Raw genomic sequence first — 26,076 nt, 5'->3', positions numbered from 1 at the left:
AAGATTCCACACATAAGTGGACTCATAACAGTATTTGTCTTTCTGATTTATTTCACTCAGCGTAATACCCTCCAGGTCCATCCGTGTTGGGAAAACATTTTTGCTAGACATACTATTTTTGCTGTCATTAGTATTGGGTTGGCCAAAAAGGTCATTTGGTTTTTGCCAAAACATGTTACCCGAACGACCTTTTCAGCCAGCCTAATACACGGGATCATGTGTAGACTTAAGTGTGCTTAGTCGCTCCATGGTGTCTGACTCTTTCGGACCCCATCTGTAGCCCGCCAGGCTCCTCTGACCATGGGGATTCTCCAGGCAAGAATACTGGAGTGGGTTGCCATGCCCATCTCCAGGATTCTTCACAACCCAGGGATCGACCCCAGGTCTCTTGCAGTGCAGGCGGATTTTTTACCGCCTGAGCCACCAGGAAGCCCAAGTATATACAAGGGAGTGTTGACTCATATAATAGGATATGGGTGAGAGCATGTGAATGACTGCCAGCCTTCTCTCTGGTGAATGGTGTCTTTTTATTCTCCCAAACCTGGGTTGTAAGTGAATCTCCTCTTGCAGATGGAGGCAAATATACCGTCCATGACTCCCAGGCCCCCAGTCTGAGCTTAGAGGGCGAGAACTCCCCCTCCAGCCCCACCGGACATGACTGGGAGATGAATTATCAAGAGGCAGCAATCTACCTCCAGGTGAGTATCTCCCGGGCAGCACCTGGCCCTTCTTGCCACGTGTTGGTGGAGACGGGGAGCCAGGCTCTGTTGGATGCATGCCCAGAAATCCAGTTCTGGCTTTAGTGCTCCGTGTGTGAGCTGCTCGTTTCATAAGATCACGCCAGCAGAGCCAAGCTGGCTGTGCCCGTGGGCTTGTTCCCAGGACCCCAGTGTGTGGCCCTGCCTGCCCCCAGGTTCCCCTAGTCTGTCCATTTGGCCTCCCCCTGCCCTGCCCCCTCTTCTGAAGAGGCTGGTTCTTCTTTTGTCTACTGAGTCCAGCTGACTTAGTGTGAGGAGTCTGGAGATGTTTATTCCTTCCTGTTTATCCTGCTGCTGCTTTCATATTTGCTATTCCATGCTTGGTTTTGTTTTTAAACAAATTTTAAAGTCTTTATAGTTCTGTCTAAGTGTATCTTAATTTATTTAACTATCCTGATAAGGTTGGATATTTTCTCTGTTTATATTTCCCTTACTGTATATTATGCATTTCCCTGTTATAAATTATAATATGAGGGTAATCTATGTCTTCAGCTATTTCTCTCTTTTTCTCTTTAATATCAAGGATTATTTTATTAGGAAACACTCCAAGAAGTAGAATCAGTGGGTTGAAGGAATCGACATTTTTTAGGGCCCTTGGTATATTGTATTGAATACTCTCCAGAGGAAATATTGCCTGTTAACTGCTAATCTCACTGTCTGTGGCATTTTCACCTTAATCTTGTCATTTTTGTCATTATAAGATTTCAGCTTCTGCTGAAATTTCAGCATTGAGTAAGGGTTTGGGTGAGGAAATGGGATTTTTCTTAAGTTCATTTGAATGATCACTTTCCCTTAATCTTTCTTTTTCTCTGAAGCAGCTCTCCCTTTTAAGTATTTGCTTTGCTATTTTCAAAGAAAATTTAATGGAATTCAGATACTTATTTGATAGCTGTTTGGGTGTCTGTGTGTTTCTCACGTTTTACGGCTGTACTCCTCAAGGAGTGCGTTTTGATTCAGGTTAAGGCAGAAATGATTCAGGTTAAGTAGAAATGTTTTTCGGGAGATTTTAGCAAGCTTGGGCATGCCTGTTGACGTGGCAGGATCACCCTATACACTGTCACCCTCTCTAAGGTTGAACAGGCGCTAGATAAGAGGCCAGAATGGATCAGAATATGAAATTAGAATCGCTGCTTGGTAATTCCTTCTTTCCTTAAGCAGGTGAGAACATTAGTAATAAAAATGGCTATCATCAAATAATAAATGCTGGAGAGGGTGTGGAGGAAAGGGAACTCTCCTACACTGTTGGTGGGAATGTAAATTGGTACAGACATTAAGGAAAACAGTATGTAAGTGTCTTAAAAAACTAAACATAGAGCTGCTATATGATCCAGCAATCCCACTCCAGGATATATATTTTGGGGAAAAAACCCTCTAATTCAAAAAGGCGCATGCACCTCAGTGTCTATAGTAGCATTATTCACAATAGCCAAGGCATGGAAGCAACCAGGAACCCAAGTGCCCCTCAACAGACAGTTGGTTTAAGAAGATGTGGTATGTAATACACACACACACACACAGACACATATGAGCAGTGGAAGATTACTCAGCCATAATGAAGAATGAAAGATTGCCATGTGCCATAGTGTGGACAGACCTAGAGAATATTACTAAGTGAAGTCAGTCAGCTAGAGAAAGAGAAATATAACTTCTAAGTGGAGTCTAAAAAATAATACAAATGAATCTATATACCACAAAAAGACTAAGTTAAGTATGGCCTTGCTGATCTTTCTAACAACCTTACCAAGCAGTTTGGTCATCTCCCAGTTCATACACCTGAGACTTCCAGGGGCTAGTGAGTCCAAAGCCAGCCAGCTAGTAAACTGCCAAGCTTGGATTTGAACCATGTCCATCTAGCCTCCAAATGATGTTCTTTCTTCTCTACGTGGTGGCCACATTTCTGTACCTGACCCCATGTAGTCACTCAAAAATGGGTCATGTCTTTGGGGAAAAAGAGGTTACAGAACAGAAGGTATCATATGGTGACTTTTAATATATGTTATATATAATTTTACATAATATGTGTCTATGTATGCACAGATACCGATTCACATCTGGAAACTTATTTGTCAGAATATTAAAGGTGATTATTTTCGGCTGATGGAATTTTTACTACCTTATAATTCTGTGTATTACTTGAATTTTTTTTTTTTCAAAAAGCTGCATCCTCTTGTAAAATTAAAACTAAAAGCAGAACTTGGATCCCCGTGGACAGTGGTTTCTGGCTTGGAGGATGGTGTTAGCGGGTGTCCGATACCTGTTTTCGCGCTTGTGGATGGGCTGCAGCACAGCCCCCGAGCCAGGTTGCTGGTGCACTTGGGTGACTGGCCCCTCGCTGCTTTGAGTCTATCTGGTGCCTGCGGTTTCCTCTCTTCCTAAATTTACCTGTTAACTCACTCACCCACAGGAGCCGTGTGCTTGGAGCTCCTGTTGCCTCCAAGACGGTCCGAGTTTTCTTTGTGGACTTCTGCCCCAGGGAGCAGAGATTAAAGGCCTGGAAGTCACGTACAACCGGCCTGCCTTATTTTTCCTAATCATAAATTTCCTAGTTCATGGTCAGCAGCTAGGAAATATGGCCAGTGTTCTCCTTAGTGCATGCGTGCCCAGTCATGTCCGACTCTTTGCGACCCCATGGACTGTAGCCCACTAGGCTCCCCTGTCCTTGGGGCTTTCCAGGCAGGAATACTAGAGTGGGTTGCCATTTCCTCCTCCAGGGGACCTTCCCAACAAAGGGATCAAACCCAGGTTTTTGCGTCTCCAACATTGGCAGGTGGATTCTTTACCACTGCACCACCTGAGAGGCCTTAGCATCTGGGTCAGGATAGAGACTCAGATCCTAATTCACTCGGTCCTTGCTGGGGAAGGCCTCATCTTCCATCTGCCCTGAGGCAATTCCAAGTCCCCGAGGTCAGATTTGAGAGCTCCATGTCAGTGGTTTCCTCTTGCCAGAGCTTCATCCCTGGCTACCTGTTGGAAGAAATTACCCGAGAATTGCATTTTCTAGAAGTCCAAGCCAGAAGCTCCTCAGGCAACCATGTGTGACCCATGTGGCCAGGGCGGTGGTGGTGAAAACCACAGCCCAGCACAGATCACAGGACAGGGAGCGAGGCTTGCCCAGCTCACCCTCCGTGCGACTCCAGGATGTTTGTTCCCTGCCCTGTCAAGTCTGTGGTTTGTCTTTTATTATTTTTTTATCACGAGGATAGTGATGTATCTGGCTTCAGGGAAGTGACTCGCTTGAAGTTCCGCTGCAAACCGCAGCCAAGGTCAGAGCTCCAAGCCGCCTCCCAGCTACTGGACTGTCCTTGGGCTGGGCAGGCGCCTGGAGAATGATCTCTTGCAGAAATGCTTCATCTTACCAAACATCTATTAAACGCCCACTGTGTGCATCAGGCACTGTGCCAACTGAGGTCTTGACTATATCTCTTGCTCTCCCAGTTCTCTGTAACAAGCTTGGCGAGCTGAAGCACTTCCGGCTAGCACGGGAGCCCACTGGCCAGAGCTTCTTCCATGGCACCATGTGCCACCTGGCCCAGAGACACGTCTTCCTGTTAGCCTGGCTTTAGTAACTTCTGCAGGAATCACGGGGCTCGCGTGGGTTAGTTTCACTTTTGCCAGAATAAGGGTTTATGAGGATGGCTGCATGTGGCCTCATCCCAGAAGAGCCAAATATTGGAATAGTTCAAGGTCTGCCTGCATTCTAGAACACCTGGAATGCTGTTGGAAAGGCTCTGGATATCCCTTCTGGGGCTCTGACCCTTTTCTCCTCTAGAGATTGGACCCAAGGGCAAGAGCCTCTGTTCTGAGTGTTTGCGCTGAGAGTGATCGAGATAGGTTCTCCTGACTCAGCATCATTGGTGTTTAGGACCGGATAATTCTTTGTTGTGAGGGGCTGCCCTGTGCATTTTAGCAGGTTTAGCAGCATCCCTGGAACTGACCCTCTGGATGCCAGCAACACCCCCCAGGTGTGACAACTACGCGTGTCTCCAGCCCCGGGGTGGGGTCAGGGGAGGGCAGGTGGTAAACACTGCCCCCAGTTGAGAAGCACTGAAGCAAGGCAATGCATGAAAAGTAAATGCTGTCTATGTGTACACTGCTGGATGGGATACTGAGGTGATGAAGTTGATGAGGTGGGACCTCTCTTACTTAGGCCACCAACCCCAGGGAGGCAGTGAAGATCCCCTACCTCCCCTAGAAGACCGACCCTAACAGGGAGGGCCATCAGCTTGTATTCTCAAGTGGACCATTCCCCGGGCTCCATCATTTGTTTTCCGCATCATCAGCAGGAGGCCGAGACTAGACAGAACAGGGCTGCTGGGATCAGGCTGCCTGGCTCTATGGGCTTGGGTGGTACAGAGGTTCCCTGTCATTGCTGTCAAATGAGAAGAAATGGAAGCACTTGCCTGGAAGGCAAATTGTCGGGACTGAAAGGAATGTCGGGGCTCAGTGGAGGGCACTCAGTGGGGGTCAGCCGCTGTCTCATTGCTGTTGGGGTGAAAGCATCAAAGGGTTAGGAAATTAGGTGGAAATAGAGTCAGTTAAGAAGTGGGGAGACTTCCCTGTTGGTCCAGTAATTGAGAAGACTTTGCCTTCCAATGCAGGGGGTGCAGATTCCATCCCTAGCTGGGGAGCCAAGATCCCATATGCCTCATGGTCAAAAAGCAAAACAAAAACAAAAACAAAAAAAACCCCACATAAAACAGAAGCAATATTGTAACAAATTCAACAAAAACTTTAAAAATAGTCCCACATCCAAAAACTCTTTAAAAAGATAAATGGGGGTGGGGGGGAGGTGGGAGGAGGGTTCCCGATTGGGAACACGTGTACACCGGTGGTGGATTCATGTTGATGTGTGGCAAAATCAATACAATATTGTAAAGTTTAAAAAAAAAAAGATAAATGGGATGGAGAAAGATGAGTAAAGCAGGATTCTGATAAAGGGACTCTCAAGCTTTCCCCTCCATGTTACTGCTAAGTCACTTCAGTCGTGTCCGACTCCTAGCGACCCCATAGACGGCAACCCACCAGGCTCCCCCGTCCCTGGGATTCGCCAGGCAAGAAGACTGGAGTGGGTTGCCATTTCCTTCTCCAATGCATGAAAGTGAAAAGTGAAAGTGAAGTCGCTCAGTCGTGTCCGGCTCCTAGCGACCCCATGTACTGCAGCCTACCAGGCTCCTCCGTCCATGGGATTTGCCAGGCAAAAGTACTGGAGTGGGTTGCCATTGTCTTCTCCGGGAGTAAGTACGGTCGATCGTTAATCCATGGATGGTTGTAAAGGTGAAAGAACAGTTTCCATGTTACCCAGGGAGAAGGCGGCGAAGCCAGGACACAGTCATGACTAGCTTACCCCAGACCCCAAGCACTTAACATCCCACACCTGAGTGAGACTTCGGTCTCAGAAGGCACCAGATGCGCCCGTTTCCCTTTGATCTCTTGGGCGTAATATCCTTTGATTCCTCCGAGTAGTTTTGGAAAGAAGCAAGTCTTTGAAGCCCCATCAGCGGCAAGGGCGAGACCTGAGGGGTGTGCTAAGCTGTGAAGATAATACTTAATTTTCCGTCCTCTCTGGTCTGAAGCTCCACCCACCTGCCAAGGGCCCGCCCCTTTCCCCGCCCACCATACATCCCACGTGCCCGGCCGCTTTTGCCTCCCAGGCGCCCTGCTTCGCGCAGGGTCACGCACCACCGCGACTCTCGGACTCTCGCTCTTTCAGGAAGGCGAGAATAACGACAAGTTCTTCACCCATCCCAAGAACGCCAAAGCGCTGGCGGCCTACCTCTTCGCACACAACCACCTCTTCTACCTGATGGAGCTGTCCGCGGCCTTGCTCCTGCTGCTGCTGTCCCTGTGCGAGGCTCCCGCCGTCCCCGCGCTCCGGCTGGGCATTTACGTGAGTGTCCCGGTGGCCACGAGCCGCGGCTCTCTGAGGGTGTCGGGGGTGGGAAAGCGGGCAGAGTAACTCAAGCCTGAAAGGGAGCATTCTGGAAGGGGAGACACCCCGCGGATTTCAGACGGGGAGGCCCTGGGAGTAGCTGGCTCACCAGTCTTGCCTGGGGTCCCCGCCCAACGGAATGCACCACCCTGAGTCTCTCTGGGATTCAGTTCCCTTGTAACTTCCAAGGAGGGGCGGGGGTCGCCGTGGCCATGCTTTGGCTCCAGGTGAACAGCATACTGATCAGCAGTCCCGCCCGCTATCTCCAAAGAAAAGCCAGCAGGTGCGCTCACTTCTACTGGGGAGTGGCCGGTGACGCTGCGTCTCCTTCACGCCCTGTGGCTGCAGGTCCACGCAACCCTGGAGCTGTTCGCCCTGGTGGTGGTCGTGTTTGAACTCTGCATGAAGTTGCGGTGGCTGGGCCTTCACACTTTCATCCGGCACAAAAGGACCATGGTCAAGGTGATGTGTCCATCTCTTTCCAGCATTTCCTTGTCAACTTCAAGCCTGTATCGTCAATTCAACTGCAGATCCCCCGTGCGCTGCGAAGCGTGACTCTGGGTCCCGGACCTCACCATGCTTCCAGCTTTGCTCTGGGTGTCACAGTGGTGCTGACAGTAGCTCCCATGATCATGATCCGGTATTTAGTTCAGGCCAAGCACCAGCATGGTGACCTTTGTGGGAAATGTGTTACTATTCCTAGTTTACATCCAGCCAGTCGCAAGAGAATGGGATCTGGATCCCGGAGAGCTGGGATTCCAAACCAGCCTGGTGTGGCCTCCACACCCATGCCAGTCAGCGCCTTATTGTCCACCTTCTCTGTAGCAGAGAGAGACATAAGTTGGGATATGTCAGAGCGGTATTTAGCAGTGTCAGAAGCGCACACACTTGATGGGGAGGATGTGCCCAAAGAATTAGAGATTAGGACATGCCGAAGACCCCAGGGGCCCTCGGGGTAGCTAGAACCAGGGCATGGGTGGCTGCGGCCTGCAGAGTGGTGGTTTTGTTCAGCGGGTACCCTCTAATGAGCTGCTGGGAGCATCGATCAAGCTTGTTCTCCTGGGCCAGCAGCTGTGGACTTCTCCATGGGGCCTGCCTGACGTTGGGGGAGGTGACAGAGGGCGAGGGAAGGGCTTCTCTGGACTCCCCTCGGGGATGGGGAGGGCTGGGGGGGCCAGTATCTAGCAGGCCCTCTATCTGGGACTGGGGTGCAGGGGCTGACAGTGCACTGTGCCCGGCCTCCCCCAGACCTCCGTGCTGGTGGTGCAGTTCGTGGAGGCCATCGTGGTGTTGGTACGGCAGACGTCACACGTGCGGGTGACCCGGGCGCTGCGCTGCATCTTCCTGGTGGACTGTCGGTACTGCGGCGGTGTCCGGCGGTAAGGCCTGGGGAGGAGCTGCGCACTCAGGCACTCTCACGGCCCGGCCCGGCCCCCTGGGTCCGTGGTGGCGCAGAAGCCAGTGAGTCACCTGGCGATTAGGTCCCTCCTGCACTTGGCTAGGTCACAGTCCTGATCACTTCCCTCTGCCATTCGACCCCCACAGAGGGGAGGGTGGGCCTCCCACTGCAGTTCAGTTCTCCTTCCTCCAGGTCCAGGGCGCTCTCTCGTCATTACCTGTGCTTCTCTGGGGCTCCCGGCACAGTATCTGCCCAGACACAGCCTGCAGCAGGAACTCAGTGAAGTCCACGCGACTCAGCAGGCTGTCCTGACACCTCCCCTGGGACTGGGGGACTGAACTCAAAACAGGCCATTAACCTAAGTTCAAGCTGAGTTTTTGTTGTTTTTTTAATGATAGTGTGTGTTTATTTTTTGTCGGTGCTGGGTCTTTGCTGCACGGGCTTTTCTCTAGTTACAGAGCGAGGGCTTCTCATTGTGGTGGCTTCTCTTGCTGCGGAGTGTGGGCTCTAGGCGCTCAGGCTTCGGTAGCTGTGGCTCTCCAGCTCTAGAGCACAGGCTCAGCAGTTGTGGTGCACGGGCTTAGTTGCTCTGAGGCATATGGGATCTTCCCAGACCAGGGATCGAACCCATGTCCCCTGCATTGGCAGGTGGATTCTTCACCAGTGAGCCACCAGGGGAGCCCTGGACTGAGTTTTGAAAATCCATCTAGAAAACCTCTTGGCTGGGGTCCTGTGAATGAGAGCGGGCTAGCCATTCACTCTTGGTGAAGTTGCTCAGTTGTGTCTGACTCTTTGAGATCCCATGGACTATGGTCTACCAGGCTCTTCCATCCATGGAATTTTCCAGGCAAGAGTCCTAGAGTGGGTTGCCATTTCCTTCTCCAGGGGATCTTCTAGACCCAGGGATCGAATCCAGGTCCCCCTCATTGCAGGCAGACGCTTCACCATCTGAGCCACTGGGGAAGCCCATGGGGTCACTCTTGGTTCCCTGTCCACAAAACCGGGACACATGTCCTCGGACTGAGATGTCTTCCTGCATCCCATGCAGACTGACCTTGGCACCCGAGGCCACGCACCTGGCCTGGGCCTGCCTGCTCCATCCCTTGCAGGCACTTGCCTGCTTGGGCTCAGTAAGCGCCACGCCTGCCCTGGTTCTTTCCCCATCACCCCCAGAGTGGAAGTCCTAAGAGATCACTGAGCATGCCGTCACAAGCCAGGGTGCGGTGGGATTTAGTGTTCCAGGGGTTGGGAGCACCAGGCCTCCATCTCAACAGGGCATCCCACACTGAGGAATCCCAGACCGTGCCCCTGGGCCCCAGCCCGCCACCCACCGCCCCTCACCCCTCCTGGCCTGTCTCCCCCCAGCAACCTGCGTCAGATGTTTCAGTCCCTGCCACCCTTCATGGACATCCTCCTGCTTCTCCTCTTCTTCATGATCATTTTCGCCATCCTCGGTGAGTTTTTCCCGAGCCCCAGTACGCAGGCACTCTCTAAAAGCAAACTCATCGTTGAGAAAAAAGGCACTTTGACAGTTTTAGAGATTCGGAAGGTTTTCAGAACAATAGAAACACTTGTAGACTCCAGCTTAGGAAATGCAGTATTGGGGAAAAAAAAAATAGAAGCCACCTTTGTATCCTTTCTTGATCTCAGTTCCCTTTTGCTCCCAGGGGGTGCCCCCGGCCTTTATTCACGCTGATGCGTGGAGATGTAGGCCATTCATTTTCACTACAGTGTCATAATCCAGTACGTGAATATACCCACGTTTATTTATCACTTCCTCCGATGGTGGGCATTTTCCTCTGTTGTAGATCACATTGCTGCGAACATTCTCCTGCCTTTCCTGGCGCGCACACAGGGAAGTTTCTCTACAGCATATGCCTGGGACCTTAGGGTCGACGTAGTTCAGCTTCGCTAGGTGTTAAAGCAAGGTCACGCCCTTTCTAACACCGGGGAGGCCTTGCCTCTTCAGATAAGATCAAGTATTGATGACTCCCACATTCAGACACAGGCTTTAGATAGTGGTGGTCTCAGAACACGGCAGGGAAGACCAAGGTCCCTTCCCTGGTGCCCTTCCCTGGTGCTCAGATGGCAGAGACAGTGGAACCAGAGGGCTGTGACTCTAAGGCCGCCCCCAGTGCTGAAATCCCCAGGCCCTCGTGACACTCTGTTCCCTGAGCCATTGACTCCCACCTACCCTACCTCACTCTGGATAGAATTTCCTTGGTGTTCCGAGGGGCTGACTTCCCTTAGGGGCAGAGTTTCAGGATTTCAAGGACTCAGGGGAATAGCCCATTCCAAGAGGGAGGACATTAATGGTGCCCCCACCTTGGACCCTCAGCTGCAGGAGAACAGTGGGGTTCCTTTGAAGTTGTTACTTAGTTGTCATGTTCTCAAAACCAAAGATTGCAAACCAGCAGTCTGGGTTCCAGACCCAGCCTACGGATGAGTTTTGTTTGGTCTGAAACTGTTGAGCCAGCATCTTATGTTTTATTTTATTATTTTAAGTTTTTTTTTTAATGTGGACCATTTTTTAAAGTCTTAACTGAATTTGTTACAGCATTGCTTCTGTTTACGTTTTTTTGGTGTTTTGGGCATGAGATACATGGGATCTTAGCTGCCTGACGGGATTGAACCTGCACCCCTTCCACTGGCAATTGAAGTGTTAAAAAAAAAGTTAATTAATTTTAATTTTTATTTAATATTTACTTTAAAATATTTGTTTATTTATTTGGCTGCTTCAAGTCTTAGTTGTAGCATTTGTGATCTAGTTCCCTGACCAGGGATCGAACCTGGTCCCCTGCATTGGAAGCTGAGTCTTAGCCTCTGGACCACCAGGGAAGTCCCTTGAGCCAGCATTTTTAAAACTAGATTTTTTAACATGAAAATACAGATTTCCAGCCTTAAAATTTTAAATTTTTTTAAACTTCCACTTAAAAAAAAAAAATTGACATGTAATCGACATAACACTGTATTCGTTTTAGGTGTACAGCATAATGCTTTATTATGTACATACTGAGGAATGATCTGGTTAACAACATCATCTTTATACATATTTATAGTTTTTTTTTTTTCCCTTCTGATGAGAACTATTAAGATCTACTCTCCTAACAACTTTCAAACACACAATAATGGTATCAACTAGAGTCACTGTGTGGCACACCCAGCCTTTGTGTTTTTTGGCTGCAGTATACAGCACATAGGATCTTAGTTCCCTGACCAGGGGTCCCCAGCCCCCTGCAGTGGAAGCACAGAGTCCTAACCACTGGACCACCAGGAAGGTCCCCAATGAGCCTTTTTTAGTAATAGCTTCAGTGGTGCTTGGATCACGTTCCCGAGTGGCAGCAGTTACCTGGTGCCTTCAGACAGAGCATGCGTAGTGCCCTGCCGCGGTCCCCGCCACTCCTTGTGCTTTCCCTCTGCCCACTGCACTCATTTACATTAATTAGTATTGACATCTGGGTTTGGGACTTCAGCTCTAACCTATGTTTCCCACCACCTTCTTCTAGGTTTCTACTTATTCTCCCCTAATCCTTCAGACCCTGTAAGTAATCAACACGTTTGTCTGTGTCTTCCTGTATGTGGGGCCTTTCCACTTCAGGCCCAGTGGCTGGACTGACCTCCCCGCCACCAGCCGTAGTAGGAAGGGATGCCCGGCTTGGTTTCTCATCATCGTTTATGGCACCTGAACGTTCATTTCCTTCTTCGAGTGCCAAGGGGATCCCCTGTCCTGTTGTTGAGAGGGATGTTTCCAGGATCAGATCTGGAACACGGAAACATTTTGGCAGAGGAGTGGTGGAGGAGAGCCCAGCTCATTGTGCAAAACATGTGATTCTCTGGGAGACAAGTCTCAAGGCCAGGTGTCTGCTTCTGCCAGAAGCATTGAGCTCAGGAAGGAGGAGGCCTTGGACTTGGAGTTTGCTTGTTCCTCTGCCATCCTTAAGGGATCCCACGGGAGGAGGCAGGGGCTCTGGAGATGACCCACTGCACACAGCCTGTTCCCAGTGATGTGTGCCCTCGGCCTGGCACCCACGTGTCCTCTGGTCCTCCTGTCCCCGCAGTACTTCAGCACCCTGGAGAACAGCATCGTCAGTCTGTTTGTCCTTCTGACCACCGCCAAGTAAGTTTGGGCTCTGCTTTGGCTTCTGCCTGCCCTCTGGTAGTGCCCAGGGTTGACTCCTCTTTTCAGCCAAGGGCATTCCACGTCTTGGCTCAGACAGGCGCTCAGAGCCACCGTGAGGGATGGGAGTGGCCTGGTGAGCTGAGAGTAAGGGAGGCATGGGGGGGTGGGCGGGAGGCAGAAAGAGAGATGTCCTTAGAGAAAGCAGAGACTGGCAGACATGGGCCTTGCGGGTGACGCTCTGCAAATACAGCTTCCCAGATGTGATGATGCCCTCCTACTCCCGGAACCCCTGGTCCTGCGTCTTCTTCATCGTGTACCTCTCCATCGAGCTGTACTTCATCATGAACCTGGTGAGTGGCCTTGGCTTGTGTCTGTGGACCAGCCCCAGCCATCACTGTGCTGGGCATTGTGGGAATAAAGTAGGGGTGGCCATCCACCTCCGAGGGAGGAACATAGGGGAAGGAAGTCCTAGACCCTAGTCAGGTGTGGCGTGACTAGGAATTCCCTGTCAGGACTTGAGTTCAGCCGGTTACCAGCAGTAACTAGCCTCTCTGGGTTAGTGCTGCTGCTGCTGACGATGCTAGAGCTTGTCATTCGTTCATCCACTTTTTCATTTATTTTACTGCACTGGGTGGGTCTTCATTTCAGCATGTGGGTTCTTTAGTTGTGTCATGCAGGATCTAGTTTCCTGACCAAGGGATCGAACCCGGGCCCCCCGCGTTAGGAGCACAGAGTCTTAACCACTGGACCACCACGGAAGTCCCAGAGCTAGAGTTTAAACCAAAACTACCCTGGAACCTTCTCCTCCTCACGGCAAACATATAATAACTGGAAAAGCTGACACTTAGGAAGCCTTAGTCAGGTACTCTGCCAAGTGCTTTATGGATAGGGGTTAAATAATTTAACACTCAAACCCTAGATGTCTTCTTATGATTCTCAATTTATAGTTGAGGAAACTGAGGATCAGACCGATTGGGTGAGTCACCCTTGCCTGCACAGCCCGGGTGGCCGGGTGAGCTGGTCTGGTTCCAGAGCCCTGCTGTTAACCACCCCATCCCACTGCACGCACATGCCAGGAATGTCCTGTGTATTTCTACCCCGTTTATTATGAACCACTGGAAAACCCAATACAGAACACATTCCTTTAAGGTCAATGTGCAGTCCCCATGCACACTGGGAACTTTGGAGGTGTTTTTGGAGGCTCAACTGGCCACCAGGAGTGTTCCTGCCATCAGCAGATCACCTTCTCCCAGACCAGGCCATCAGGCTGGTGCTGAGACCACGTGAATGCCAGAATTATAAGGAAGAGGACTTACCAAGTCTCGCATTTATTTTTATACTTCTGATGAGCATCCCCACACCAGTCACCACAGTCAGGCCCATATAGAAATGGAAAACACTTTCTCTGGGGGTAGACTTGTGTTGCTGCTGCTAAGTCATGTCAGTCGTGCCCACCTCTGTGCGACCCCATAGATGTCAGCCCACCAGGCTCTCGTCCCTGCCTTAAAATATGATGTCTTAAGCAGGAAAATATTTTCTTTTTTTAATTTCTCAAGACCCAAAATAAGTATGTTGGATATCTGTTTGTACATCTTAGAGTTCTTTTGTACCATTGTTAATTTAGAATCCTAAAAATAGCATTATGTGTAATTATTTGCTTTAACAGGTATTTTGAACTGTGAAAATACAGGGTATGAGTCAGCCATTGGGGGCCCAAATCTGGCCTACCACCTGTTTTTCTCAATAAAGTTTTATTGGCACATGGCCACGCCCATTCATTTGCATATAGCTTATGACTGCTCTCATGCTGCACCCTGCAAGGTTGAGTGATATCTACAGAGACCGTCTTGCCTGCAGAGCCTAACATATTTGCTCTCTGGCCCTTTACAGAAAAAGTCTGCTAACTCCCTTGATCTAAAGGGAAATGTAGGGGGCCAGTTTGAAGGGATGGAAAGGCAAAGAGAGTTCCCCTCAAAATATTTTTGAAAGAAAGTGTTCTCAAAAAGGCTTCTTTCAAATTCTGCTCCCACCCTCCCATCGCCCTCTGATAATGCAGGCTGTGTTGTCCACATGCTGACTTTGGAACTGGGCAATTCCAGAACCTTGCGCCCTTGGGTGCAGGCCACCTCTCACCCCTCATTTCTAGGGCCACACAGACTGAGCAGGAGAAGGGACACGGGGACAGGGGAGGAAGGGACAGTGATGTCCCTCCCTGCTCTGAGGTTGGGAGGGCACAGGATGGACACACAGCCTCCCCGGCCATCACACAGAGCTAAACAGGGCAAAAGCCCCAGCATGTTCCCCTCACAGCTTCTCTCCCCTTATAAAAACTGCCCAGGCAGGGATGAGCTACAGGCAGAGAAGAAAAACCGGGGCAAAATGTAATAGTGTTTTCCCGAATCTGAAGAGGGGAAATTTACAAGCGGCAATGAATGACCTTCCTCTCCTAAGACTTGGGGATAAACTTCCTACACCACGTGGCCAGGGGAGAGGCTCTTCTCAACCTGCCTTTCTGGGCTGGCTGGAGGAGCGCCCTCTGGAGGCTGGGGAACTGTTCCCTAGCTCCCTGAGGCCCAGTCGGCATGGGTACCAGGTCTCTGCTCTTCCATCTCAGCTCCTGGCCGTGGTATTTGACACCTTCAATGACATTGAGAAACGCAAGTTCAAGTCTTTGCTGCTACACAAGCGAACCGCCATCCAGCACGCCTACCACCTGCTCGTCAGCCAGCAGGTAGGGGGAGCCAGGGGCTGAGCCAGGGAGGGGGGTTGGTCCTTGTTCTCCTGCCCTTCCAACCCCCTCCTCCACCCCACCTCCCAATATCTCCTAAGCATAGAAGGGCCAGCAGCTTCAGAAACCAGGGGTCCTACCCTTGGGAGAACAGAGACAGAACAGGGTGCCCTGGGATCCCACATGATGCGGGACATCGGGCATGGCTCCCCTCAAGGGAAGGGGCAGCTGGACTCTGCGTTTTCCCATGTTCCACGTGGCCATCTTCCCTCTCTCCCCAGAGGCCCGCCGGCATCTCCTACAGACAGTTTGAAGGCCTGATGCGCTTCTACAAGCCCCGGATGAGTGCAGGGGAGCGCTATCTCACATTCAAGGCCCTGAATCAAAGCAACACACCACTGCTCAGGTGAGAGGGATCCCAAGTGGGTGCAGTATAGCCGAAGGAGGCGTTGACAAGAGGCCCTGAGGTGACTGGGTGGGCAAAGAGGCTCTTAGAGACTTAGTTTTCTTTGCAGAGCTTTTTATGCACATAGACCCTACTGCTCAGGATTCTTTTTACAAATGGCAGAGTCCAACCCACGTCCAATTTAGACTCACAACAACAAAGGAATGTATTGGCTTGTGGAATGGACTGGCCCATCGGCTCACCCTCGAGCCATGAGCAAGTTGGGGTAGTTGCATGTGAGCAGAGCCACAGAGCAACATGAACAACACAAACACACAGCCCTGGCACAGCCTCAGAATGGGCCCCGAGCTGTCCATGGTCAGTCTTGGTCTGACTGCTGATGACCAAAACCCTTTTCTTTTCGATTTGAGAAGCAGCAGGCCTGCTGTAGAGACGAGGGCGAGAGAGCTCGGTCTGGGCTGACCTCTCGGCCCCCGTCGTTCTAGTTAGTCCCCTACTAAAGGATGCTCCATCGTGGTCCGTCTGACAGCGGTGGTCGTTCGGGGGCTGGCTCTCTGGGGGACACAAGCCAGTGGTAGTCAGTGTAGACTGAGTGGATGAAGTATCAATAGTCTGGGGGAAGGAGGAGATGAAAAGCCAGGAGGTACCCGTCCCCTGGACCCCAACGGCCTGGGACTCCCAGATGTCACCCCCTCCACCTCTCGAAGGTGACCATAGGCAGGCGGGTATGAGAACCACTGAAGCTCTGTGGGAACGTGCCCTGATTTTTTTCCTTTTGCCCTTTCTTGTTGCTTATGACAGCCTGAAGGACTTTCATGATATTTATGAAGTTGCCGCCTTAAAGTGGAAGGTGGGTGCTTTCCGGGGAGGGACTAGGCTGACGGTTCCATGGGAGGGGGGTAAGGCCGGTCCAGCTCTCGGCTGGGCGCCGTGCACTGTAGAGAGAACAGGTGGCCCCCAGCCAAACCTGCCCATCCCCCTGCAATGTGCCGTCCTAGTTCAGAGCCCTGCGTCTCAGACCCCATTAGTCGCCGTGTGGCGTCCGGCAGGTTATGGAACCTTTCCAAGGCTTGTCTCGCCTGGGAAGTGGGGCCGTGAGAGTCCTACCCCGCTGCGTTAGTTTCAGGGTCATATAAAATAATGCCAGCTTACAGCACAGCGAAAAGGCCAGCAGGCCTCGGCTGTTCTGTAGATCCCCGAGTATCTTCATGGTTTCCCGAGTTAGTCAGAGAGCGGGAAAGGAAAGCAGCACCCTGGCCCCCAGGGCTGGGTTCCAGTCCCTGGTCCTAACTCTCTCCCCCACGGCCCTGTTCCTTGACCAGGCAAAGAGAAATCGAGAACACTGGTTTGATGAGCTTCCCAGGACAGCATTCCTCATCTTCAAAGGTAAGGCTGACCTGAACATGGCGTCCTGACTGCTGGGGACGAATGGAGGTTTCCAGAGGCCGCTGATGAGCGTTTAAAGAACATGACCAGAGTGGGTGGGTGTGTGTGTGTGTGTACACGTGCACATGCATATGAACTGTCTGTGTAAAAGAGAGTGTGATGACCCCAGCAGAGAATTAGTATTGGACTAGGGAGGGAAATCAGTAACGTAAAAACCAAACAAAAAAGAACTGTGGATTACTTTTTCAACTATTACTGAATAGTTCAATCAATATTGAACTATTATTCATTGAAGGAAATGTATACAAAGTTAGATAATTAGAAGAAAAGGAAAGTCTCCCACACAGAGATAATCAGTATTAATTTTCTGACGTGTTTTCTTTTGTTACGGGTTATTTTCTATGCCTTTTAAAAACAGTAGAGGGGATTACATTGTACATTCTGTTGTGAAACATGCCTTTTACCTAATAATAGAGTTTTTACCTTCCTCTTGTATCAGGATATATAGTTAGTGTATCTGATCTCATAGTGACGCTTGTATCATATAAAATTAAAATTTTTAACATTTGAGTCCACCGTATCATTTATCTAGTAGTTTTCTCTGAATTTCCTGCCAGTTTTGAAGTTCCACACAGGATATGCTTAGCTCACAGGGGTTACAGTTCAGCCGTTTTGAACAAGAGTTAAAATGGCCAGACTCCCCTGGTGGTCGAGTGGTTAAGGTGCCGTGCTTCCAGTGCAGGGGGCTCAGGTTCTGTCCCTGGTTGGGGAAGTTCCCCATGCTGCTCAGTGTGGCCAAAAAAAAAAAAAAAACCAGTTAAAATGGTATATCCTATTTTGGGATTTCTCCCAAGATAGAATAGAACTTTGAGCACAGCTGTTACTATTCCATGTTCTTTAGCGAGTTTTCCATTCCATTGGGAAGATATGTTATTCAAGTGGATGAGTAAACAGTGCCGGGTCTAGGCCAGGAGCAAACTTGAAGTTTCAGGAGCGGCCAGCAAAACCTTGTTCTGTTTTGTCACAGCTCCAGGTTGCCCAGGCTCTTCCCAGAGCAGTTGTTGCCAATGCATTGTTGTCTGGGCGCATAAGAATGGGCGTTCCTCTGAGAGCAGGCCCTTTTTCGTCCCCTGGACATAAACACCCCATTTGCTTACATGCATGGCATGTGTGGTTGGTGATTATGTACTTATATGTGAAAATTTCACTGTTACCATTTCTTCTCTTCAAACAGGAATTAATATCCTTGTGAAGTCCAAGGCCTTCCAGTATTTCATGTGTAAGTATGAAGTGCCACAGCTCTAGGTCTCTCTCCTGAGTCTTACTGCTCCAGAAGGTGGAGGGGCAAGGGATAGGTCATGCCGTTGGCGTTTTATCAGAGAAAATTCCAAGCACGTGTGAAAGTGGAGGGACCGTCATGAGCATCCACGCACCCATCCCCCAGCTTTAACAATGATCGTCTCCTGGCCAGTCTTCCTTGTCCATCTAATCCCCTCAGTCCAGCTTATCGCCCCTTCTCCAGACCTGGGGTTTTGGGAATCAAATTCCAGAACCACAGATTGTGGTTGGTTGACGCGTCACTTTGACCTGTTTTAATCTGTAGGTTTCTCCCCCGTCCATTTTTTCCCTCTTGCAGTATTTAGTTGAAGAAACAGGATTGTTTGTCCTTCAGCCTTGTTTTTGTGCATTCCTCTGTTGCTTATCTATCAGATCTAGGCCCTTAAATCTATTTCTCACTTCCACTGTATAATCATAAGGGATTTGATTTAGGTCATACCTGAATGGTCTAGCGGTTTTCCCTACTTTCTTCAATTTAAGTCTGAATTTGGTAATAAGGAGTTCATGATCTGAGCCACAGTCAGCTCCTGGTCTTGTTTTTGTTGACTGTATAGAGCTTCTCCATCTTTGGCTGCATAGAATATAATCAATCTGATTTCGGTGTTGACCATCTGGTGATGTCCATGTGTAGAGTCTTCTCTTGTGTTGTTGGAAGAGGGTGTTTGCTATGACCAGTGCATTTTCTTGGCAAAACTCTATTAGTCTTTGCCCTGCTTCATTCTGCATTCCAAGGCCAAATTTGCCTGTTACTCCAGGTGTTTCTTGACTTCCTACTTTTGCATTCCAGTCCCCTATAATGAAAAGGACATCTTTTTGGGGCATTAGTTCTAAAAGGTCTTGTAGGTCTTCATAGAACCGTTCAACTTCAGCTTCTTCAGCGTTACTGGTTGGGGCATAGACTTGGATAATTGTGATATTGAATGGTTTGCCTTGGAGATGAACAGAGATCATTCTGTCATTTTTGAGATTGCATCCAAGTACTGCATTTCAGACTCTCTTGTTGACCATGATGGCTACTCTATTTCTTCTGAGGGATTCCTGCCCACAGTAGTAGATATAATGGTCATCTGAGTTAAATATCTGAGTTAAACATCCGCTGGATCATGGAAAAAGCAAGAGAGTTCCAGAAAAACATCTATTTCTGCTTTATTGACTATGCCAAAGCCTTTGACTGTGTGGATCACAATAAACTGTGGAACATTCTGAAAGAGATGGGAATCCCAGACCACCTAACCTGCCTCTTGAGAAATCTGTATGCAGGTCAGGAAGCAACAGTTAGAACTGGACATGGAACAACAGACTGGTTCCAAATAGGAAAAGGAGTACGTCAAGGCTGTATATTGTCACCCTGCTTATTTAACTTATATGCAGAGTACATCATGAGAAACGCTGGACTGGAAGAAACACAAGCTGGAATCAAGATTGCCGGGAGAAATATCAATAACCTCAGATATGCAGATGACACCACCCTTATGGCAGAAAGTGAAGAGGAGCTAAAAAGCCTCTTGATGAAAGTGAAAGAGGAGAGAGAAAAAGTTGGCTTAAAGCTCAACATTCAGAAAACGAAAATCATGGCATCTGGTCCCATCACTTCATGGGAAATAGATGGGGAAACAGTAGAAACAGTGTCAGACTTTATTTTTTTGGGCTCCAAAATCACTGCAGATGGTGACTGCAACCATGAAATTAAAAGACGCTTACTCCTTGGAAGAAAAGTTATGACCAACCTAGATAGTATATTCAAAAGCAGAGACATTACTTTGCCGACTAAGGTCCGTCTAGTCAAGGCTATGGTTTTTCCTGTGGTCATGTATGGATGTGAGAGTTGGACTGTAAAGAAGGCTGAGTGCTGAAGAACTGATGCTTTTGAACTGTGGTGTTGGAGAAGACTTGAGAGTCCCTTGGACTGCAAGGAGATCAACCCTGGGATTTCTTTGGAAGGAATGATGCTAAAGCTGAAACTCCAGTACTTTGGTCACCTCATGTGAAGAGCTGACTTATTGGAAAAGACTCTGATGCTGGGAGGGATTGGGGGCAGGAGGAGAAGGGGATGACAGAGGATGAGATGGCTGGATGGCATCACGGACTCGATGGACGTGAGTCTGAGTGAACTCCGGGAGATGGTGATGAACAGGGAGGCCTGGCGTGCTGCGATTCATGGGGTCGCAAAGAGTCGGACACGACTGAGCGACTGAACTGGACTGAACTATTGCTTATGCCCTGTAGTTTGGTAGTTAGAGGTAGAGCTGTGTTGTCTAACATGGCAGCCATTAGCCACACATGGCTATTTGAATTTAAGCCAACTAAAATTATAAATTCAGTTCGCATCACAGTAGCCAATGTTTGAGCACTCAGTAACCACATCTGACTAATGATGACCAATGGGACTGCACAGATGCAGACTGTTCTACTCATCCAGAGGTTTGGTGGGGTTCACCTTTCTCAGGAGCTCTGGTTCCATGTAATGGGAAATGGTGTTTAGAGATCACAGTCAGAGATGCTAACAGTACATGTTGCTTGGAGTTGGTTATTGTTTCCAGGACTTTCCATGGACAGAGGTAGGATTTTGTTTTTTTCTTGTAAAGAAACTAGCTTATGAATTTTTCTTGATATTCTTAATTGAAATTTCGGACTATTGGGTTTTTACCTAACTCCATCGTTCTTTCATATCTAAATTCCTAGGCTTAAAATTCTAGTTCCCAGCAATACTGACACAACCACTCACTTGCTGTCTCTCACAGTCCACACTGTGTCTCCACACACAGTCCACACGCAGTCTTCAAAGAACAACACCAGCCCAACCCTAACCATTAAAATTGTTAGAAACACCACTGTAGGGATATACATTTAGATGACTATGTCTTAAGGTCACCCGGAATAGTTTTTCTCCATGTCACCATCTAGGTGCATGTTTAGATTTATTTCGTTTTTTTAATTTAAAAAAAATTGTTTTTCAATGTTTCCAATGTTGTGTTGGTTTCTGCCTTACAATAACACGAATCAGCCATAATTATACATATATCCCCTCCCACTTGAACTTCCTCTCCTCCCATACCACCCCTTTAGGTCAGCATAGAGCACCAGACTGGGCTGTCTGTGTTAACAGCAGCTTCTCACCAGGGTCCGCTTTACACGATAACGTGTCTGTGCTGTTGTTTTCTCCATTGGTCCCACCGTCTGCCTCCCGCACTGTGTGCACAAGTCCATTCTCTACATGTGCATCTCCATTCCTTCCTGCAGATAGGTTCATCAGTGCCGTTTATTTCATTAAAAAAAAAAAATGTTTAGGGGACTTCCCTGGCGGCCCAGGAGCTAAGACTCTATGCTCCCACTGCAGGGGCGCGGGTTTGATCCATGGTTGGGGGAGCTGGGATCCCACATGCCATGTGGCATGGCCAAAATAAAATGGAATGATGGAGCATTTAAACATTATTTTAGAGATTGCTTTTTACATTTAATTTTGCTTTATAATTATGTGTGTGTATATATATGTGATTACAAGTCAGAGCTACCAGACAAAATATACTCAAGGAAGTCTCACTTAATCCTATCACCTCCCCCAGTGGGTAACTTTTATTATGCTTTATCCTTCCATTTGTAAAACTGTAAGTAGATGCATATATGCACATTTTCCTGTCTTACATAAACTAGCACAGTTTATAAACTTTTTTCAACTTTGCTTTTTTTTAGTTAACAATATGTCCTAGAGACCACACCACATTAATACATAGAAATGTTAATTTTTTTTAATATTTAACTGTTTAATTCCTGATGATAGTTTTTTTCTTTCTTTTCTATGGGTCTTATACATTTACTTCATGAGGGTTTTTTTTTTTTTAACTTCTGTTTTATTTTTTTAAATTGTGAAAGTGTGATAACACATTTACAGGAGACTTGGAAAATACAGAACAAAGTTACGTATGGTTCCATTATATATTACAATTGTAGATTACATTATATATTATATGTTACAATAAGTAGATACACATATATATCAAATACATATTATATATTACAATTAAGTAGATACATATATATATCAAATATATATTATATATTATAATTAAGTAGATACAGTAAGATTTTTAGTTGGAGTTTCAATATCAAACTCTTCAAAAATTTAATGATATAGATAGAGAAGTAGAAGGATACAGTAGACCTGAAAAGCCCTATGAACCAGTTCAACATAATTAAGATTTATGGTTGACAGTATACCATTTCATAGATGTACCATAGTTTACTCATCCAGCCTCCTGTCCATCATTTAGGCTGTTTTTCCAGTTTCTCTGCAACCACAAATAGCTCTTCAGTAAATAGCTTGCAGCATATGTCATTCTGTTTTTGCCAGTGTCTCACTGGGGTGGGTCCCATAAGCGGGATTGCTAGACGAAAGGCCAAGTGCATGTGCAAGTTTGCTAATTAGTTCCTGGAGTCATTGAAAGAGCAGTGTCTCTAGGGAGAAACAGATGTAGGCAGTACTCAAACCCTATGTATGTGGTCCATCTTATACATCAGCTTGGAATAAGCTGCAGGTTTTATGGAAACAGGCTTTTAAATTTGTATCAATTAAAATAGTCCAGTTGCTTTGCAGTGTTGTTAGCTTCTACTGTGCTGAAGCATCTTAAGTGGCATCCCTACAGTGACACAGAGCGTGTCTTTGGAAACCTGTAGCTGTTTTCTAAGTGAAACCACTGGTCGATGTAGCTCATGGTAAAAGCACTAAGCAGGAAGTCACCTGTTATCTGGGTGTGGGGAGCCGCCCTGCATTCGCTCAGAGTTCCCTATAAACTAACCAGGGGCTGCAGCTGTGACCTGTGGATTTCCGCACCCACCTGTGCTCTCTCTCTCATGAGCCTGTCTGTTGCAGATTTGGTGGTGGCGGTCAACGGGGTCTGGATCCTTGTGGAGACCTTCATGCTGAAAGGTGAGCCCGGCAAGGGGACCGGCCTGTCCTGTGGGCACACCTGGCCCACCTGTTTTTTTTTTTAAGATCTATATTTATTTATTTGCAGCTGTGCTGGGTCTCTGTTGCTGGGTGCCGGTTTTCTCTAGCTGTGGAGAGTAGGGGCTTGTCTCCGTCGTGGTGCACAGGCTTCTCATTGCCATGGCTTCTCTTGCTGCGGAGCACGGGCTTTAGGCACGCGGGCTTCAGTAGCTGTGGCTCCCGGGCTCTTGGAGCATGGGCTTAGTTGCTCCCTTGCATATGGGGTCTCTCCCGAGCAGGGATCAAACCCATGTGCCCGGCACTGGCAGACAGATTCTTAACCACTGGACCAGGGAAGCCCCTCACCCACCTCTTCAGCTGCTGCCCCTCTTCTCACAGGTGGGATCTTCGTCTCCAGGCACGTGCCGTGGAGTTACCTCGTCTTCCTGACTAGTAAGTCTCTGACATGGCCTTGTTCGTGTCCTCGCCACTGGCTGGAACCCCCTTCTGGGTTAGGGTCTCATGGCTCTTCTCTAAAGCAGGGAAGCATCAGCAGCGGGAAGCAAAAATCGAGTCGGATTCTCCCCCGTCCCTGTTCTAACCAAGTCCCTGTGCTGGGCGTGACTCACAGGGCCACGTGGGGCCGCTTCAGCCTTCGTCTGAGGCCTCGTCTCTCACCAGCACCGCCCCCCCGCCTTGTCCCCCAGGACCCCCTGCCCTCTCTCAGCCCTGGGCCTCTGCCTGGGCGTCTCCTCTGCCAGTGCACTCATCCCCTCACCACACCCCTCTGCCTGACACCCCTCTCCCCCATCGCGTCTAAGCATTAGACATGACTAGTAACGCCACGTCCTAAATTGTTTTCATTCTTCTTAAAAAGTGGGACTTCGACTGCCTTGATCAGTGCCCTCTGGCATCCTGTGCGGAGTTCAGAGTAGCATAGGGACTCAGCGTACACACTCGGTTTAGAGGGCCCTGGGGGTCCATTCCCGGCTGTGCCTCTCGTGTGACCTGAAGTCCCCCCGCCGCGGCTCCCCCTTCACTTCCTCCTTTCATCATGTTCCAGGGACTCCCACCTTCCTTCCGCCTCTCAAGCGGGCCAAGATCACATCCAAGCTGGCCCCTGATTGTTTCAAATGTAACACCTCCCCCAGTGTAACATACTCATTCCCTGTCTTCCTCTAAACTCTAACCATCCAGTGCAATGCCTGGCACGGAAGTTGTGCTCAGGAAATATCCGTCGGATGGACAGACAATGCCTGGCAACCCCCCAGGTAGCAGGAGCGCATGCTGGTCTTGTTAGCAGGCAGCCCTGGTTGGCCAGCATCTGGGCCTGGGCCTGCTCCAGAGCCCACACTTCCACTGGGGGCGTGGGTGGGATGTGGGTGTCCGCAGGGCGCGCGACCAGACCTCAGGAGAGTCCTGAGAAAGGCGACAGGCCAGGTGCGGGGGAGGCCGCAGCAGGGCCCCCGCTCACTGCCGCCTCCTGCTCACAGTCTATGCGGTGGAGCTATTCCTGAAAGTTGCCGGCCTGGGCCCTGTCGAGTACCTGTCCTCTGGATGGAACCTGTGAGTACGGAGCATGTGCCGCTCCTTTTTTTTTTTTTTTAATTTATTTGATTATTCATTAGACCGTGGAGGGTCTTAGATGTGCCACCCGCATCTTCAGTCTTTGCAGCACGTGGGATCTCTAGTTGCAGCGTGTGAAGTCTTTAGTTGCGGCATGTGGGATCTTGTTCCCGGGCCCCCTGCCTCAGGAGTGAGGAGTCCTAGCCCCTGGACCACCAAGGAAGTCCCCAGAGCATGTTTCTCAACCATGTCAGAGACTCTGATGAAAGCCACGGGCCCTCTCCCTCCTCACCCACCACCAGAAGGTCCGAGGCCAGCTTGGGTCTCTGTCCCCTGGAGGGGTTCTGCCTGTGGCTCCGGGCACTGCCAGGGTCAGGCCCTCATCTTCCTCTCTGGGACCACCCCACTAGTCCCTCCTGGATGAGGCCTCTTGGGAGTCCTTAGGCTGCCTGGCTCGTTCTGAGTCACTGAACCCCACACCTCTCCCTGACAACTAAGCTCTCTTATCCTCCATGAAAACCCCAACACTCACAGAGGTGGTGGCACACAGCCTGATACATGGTCAGCGTCGAGCTGGAGGCCCCCTCCCTGTTCCAGAGACCCCAAGAGGTCGCTCACTGCCCACGAAAGTTAACTCACCTGCAAAGTCAGGCCTCGCTCATGTGGTCTCGGGTCATGAGCGTGAAATAGGTTAGTAAGTAGAGAGGAGCTGGGCAGAACAGCAGGGCACGTGCTCGCAGTTGGCAGGTGTAGGGTTTCAACATGTATCTGGGAGGGTCCTCTGTCCTGCGTGGGGGGAGCTGGCCTCCAGGAGGGCCTCCGCTGTGGTCCTGCCCCATCCCGCAGTCCCTTCACCAAGGTCACTGGTGTATCCCGTGTCTGCCGTGAGACCTTCAGGAAGGGGTTTCCGACCCCTGAGGGATGGGCTGTTGACTGAGAGGCCCAGCGACGGCAGCCTCAAGGGCGCCCAACGGCGGCAGGAAGCTGGCCGGCTGCAGGGCCTGCAGCTGCCTTTGCGGTGGTTTGGTGTGTGGGCTCAGAGTCATAAACCAGAGCGCCACAACCTCTGAGGGTCCATGGGGACCTTCCAAGCCCCTACTGCACCTCAGCCCTGATTTTTGGTCTCTTGTCAAGAAAAACCCTCCCTTGCTCTCAGCTTTCCCCAGGCCACCAGCGTAGGAAACGGTACACATTTGTAGAAGCCTGGGACGTTGTCCCTTCCCAGCTGGGAGGGTCTCCCTGCAGTGAGCGAGGCTGGGGGGGCGGGCTGAGCAGACCTCAGCTTCTCTTCCTCCTTCCCTCCCCATCCCCAGGTTCGACTTCTCCGTCACAGCCTTTGCCTTCCTGGGACTGCTGGCTCTGGCCTTCAACATGGAGCCCTTCTACTTCATAGTGGTCCTGCGTCCCCTCCAGCTGCTGAGGTGATGGCAGGGCTGGGTCTGGTGGGTGGGCAGTGACTAGATGGAGCCTGAAGTCTCACCAGCTGGGTGTCAGAGGTGGCCCGCCCCTGCAGGAGCACCCA

General features: G+C 49.6%; 1 protein-coding gene across 7 annotated transcripts in view; it reads left to right on the top strand.

The window, feature by feature from the left end:
• TPCN1 (two pore segment channel 1) overlaps positions 1-26,076 on the top strand; it is a 64,033-nt gene that overhangs the window by 28,533 nt on the left and 9,424 nt on the right. For all 7 annotated transcript variants that reach the window (XR_001919373.1, XM_018061165.1, XM_018061168.1 and 4 more), the window contains 17 exons: positions 571-698; positions 6,469-6,645; positions 7,036-7,149; positions 7,936-8,066; positions 9,452-9,540; positions 11,593-11,627; positions 12,145-12,203; positions 12,457-12,556; positions 14,821-14,937; positions 15,216-15,340; positions 16,142-16,190; positions 16,663-16,726; positions 17,961-18,005; positions 22,932-22,988; positions 23,388-23,441; positions 24,482-24,554; positions 25,868-25,975. Coding sequence is in view for 6 of the 7 variants with exons in the window: in XM_018061165.1 (XP_017916654.1) it covers positions 571-698; positions 6,469-6,645; positions 7,036-7,149; positions 7,936-8,066; positions 9,452-9,540; positions 11,593-11,627; positions 12,145-12,203; positions 12,457-12,556; positions 14,821-14,937; positions 15,216-15,340; positions 16,142-16,190; positions 16,663-16,726; positions 17,961-18,005; positions 22,932-22,988; positions 23,388-23,441; positions 24,482-24,554; positions 25,868-25,975 (1,525 nt within the window). In the remaining variant the exon portion in view is untranslated. The remainder of the gene's footprint in view (positions 1-570; positions 699-6,468; positions 6,646-7,035; positions 7,150-7,935; positions 8,067-9,451; positions 9,541-11,592; positions 11,628-12,144; positions 12,204-12,456; positions 12,557-14,820; positions 14,938-15,215; positions 15,341-16,141; positions 16,191-16,662; positions 16,727-17,960; positions 18,006-22,931; positions 22,989-23,387; positions 23,442-24,481; positions 24,555-25,867; positions 25,976-26,076) is intronic.

The sequence above is a fragment of the Capra hircus genome, chromosome 17, assembly GCF_001704415.2.
Source record: "Capra hircus breed San Clemente chromosome 17, ASM170441v1, whole genome shotgun sequence".
NCBI lineage: Eukaryota > Metazoa > Chordata > Mammalia > Artiodactyla > Bovidae > Capra > Capra hircus.
Note: the sequence above shows the minus strand (reverse complement) of the source record. Positions and strands in the feature narration are given on the sequence as shown.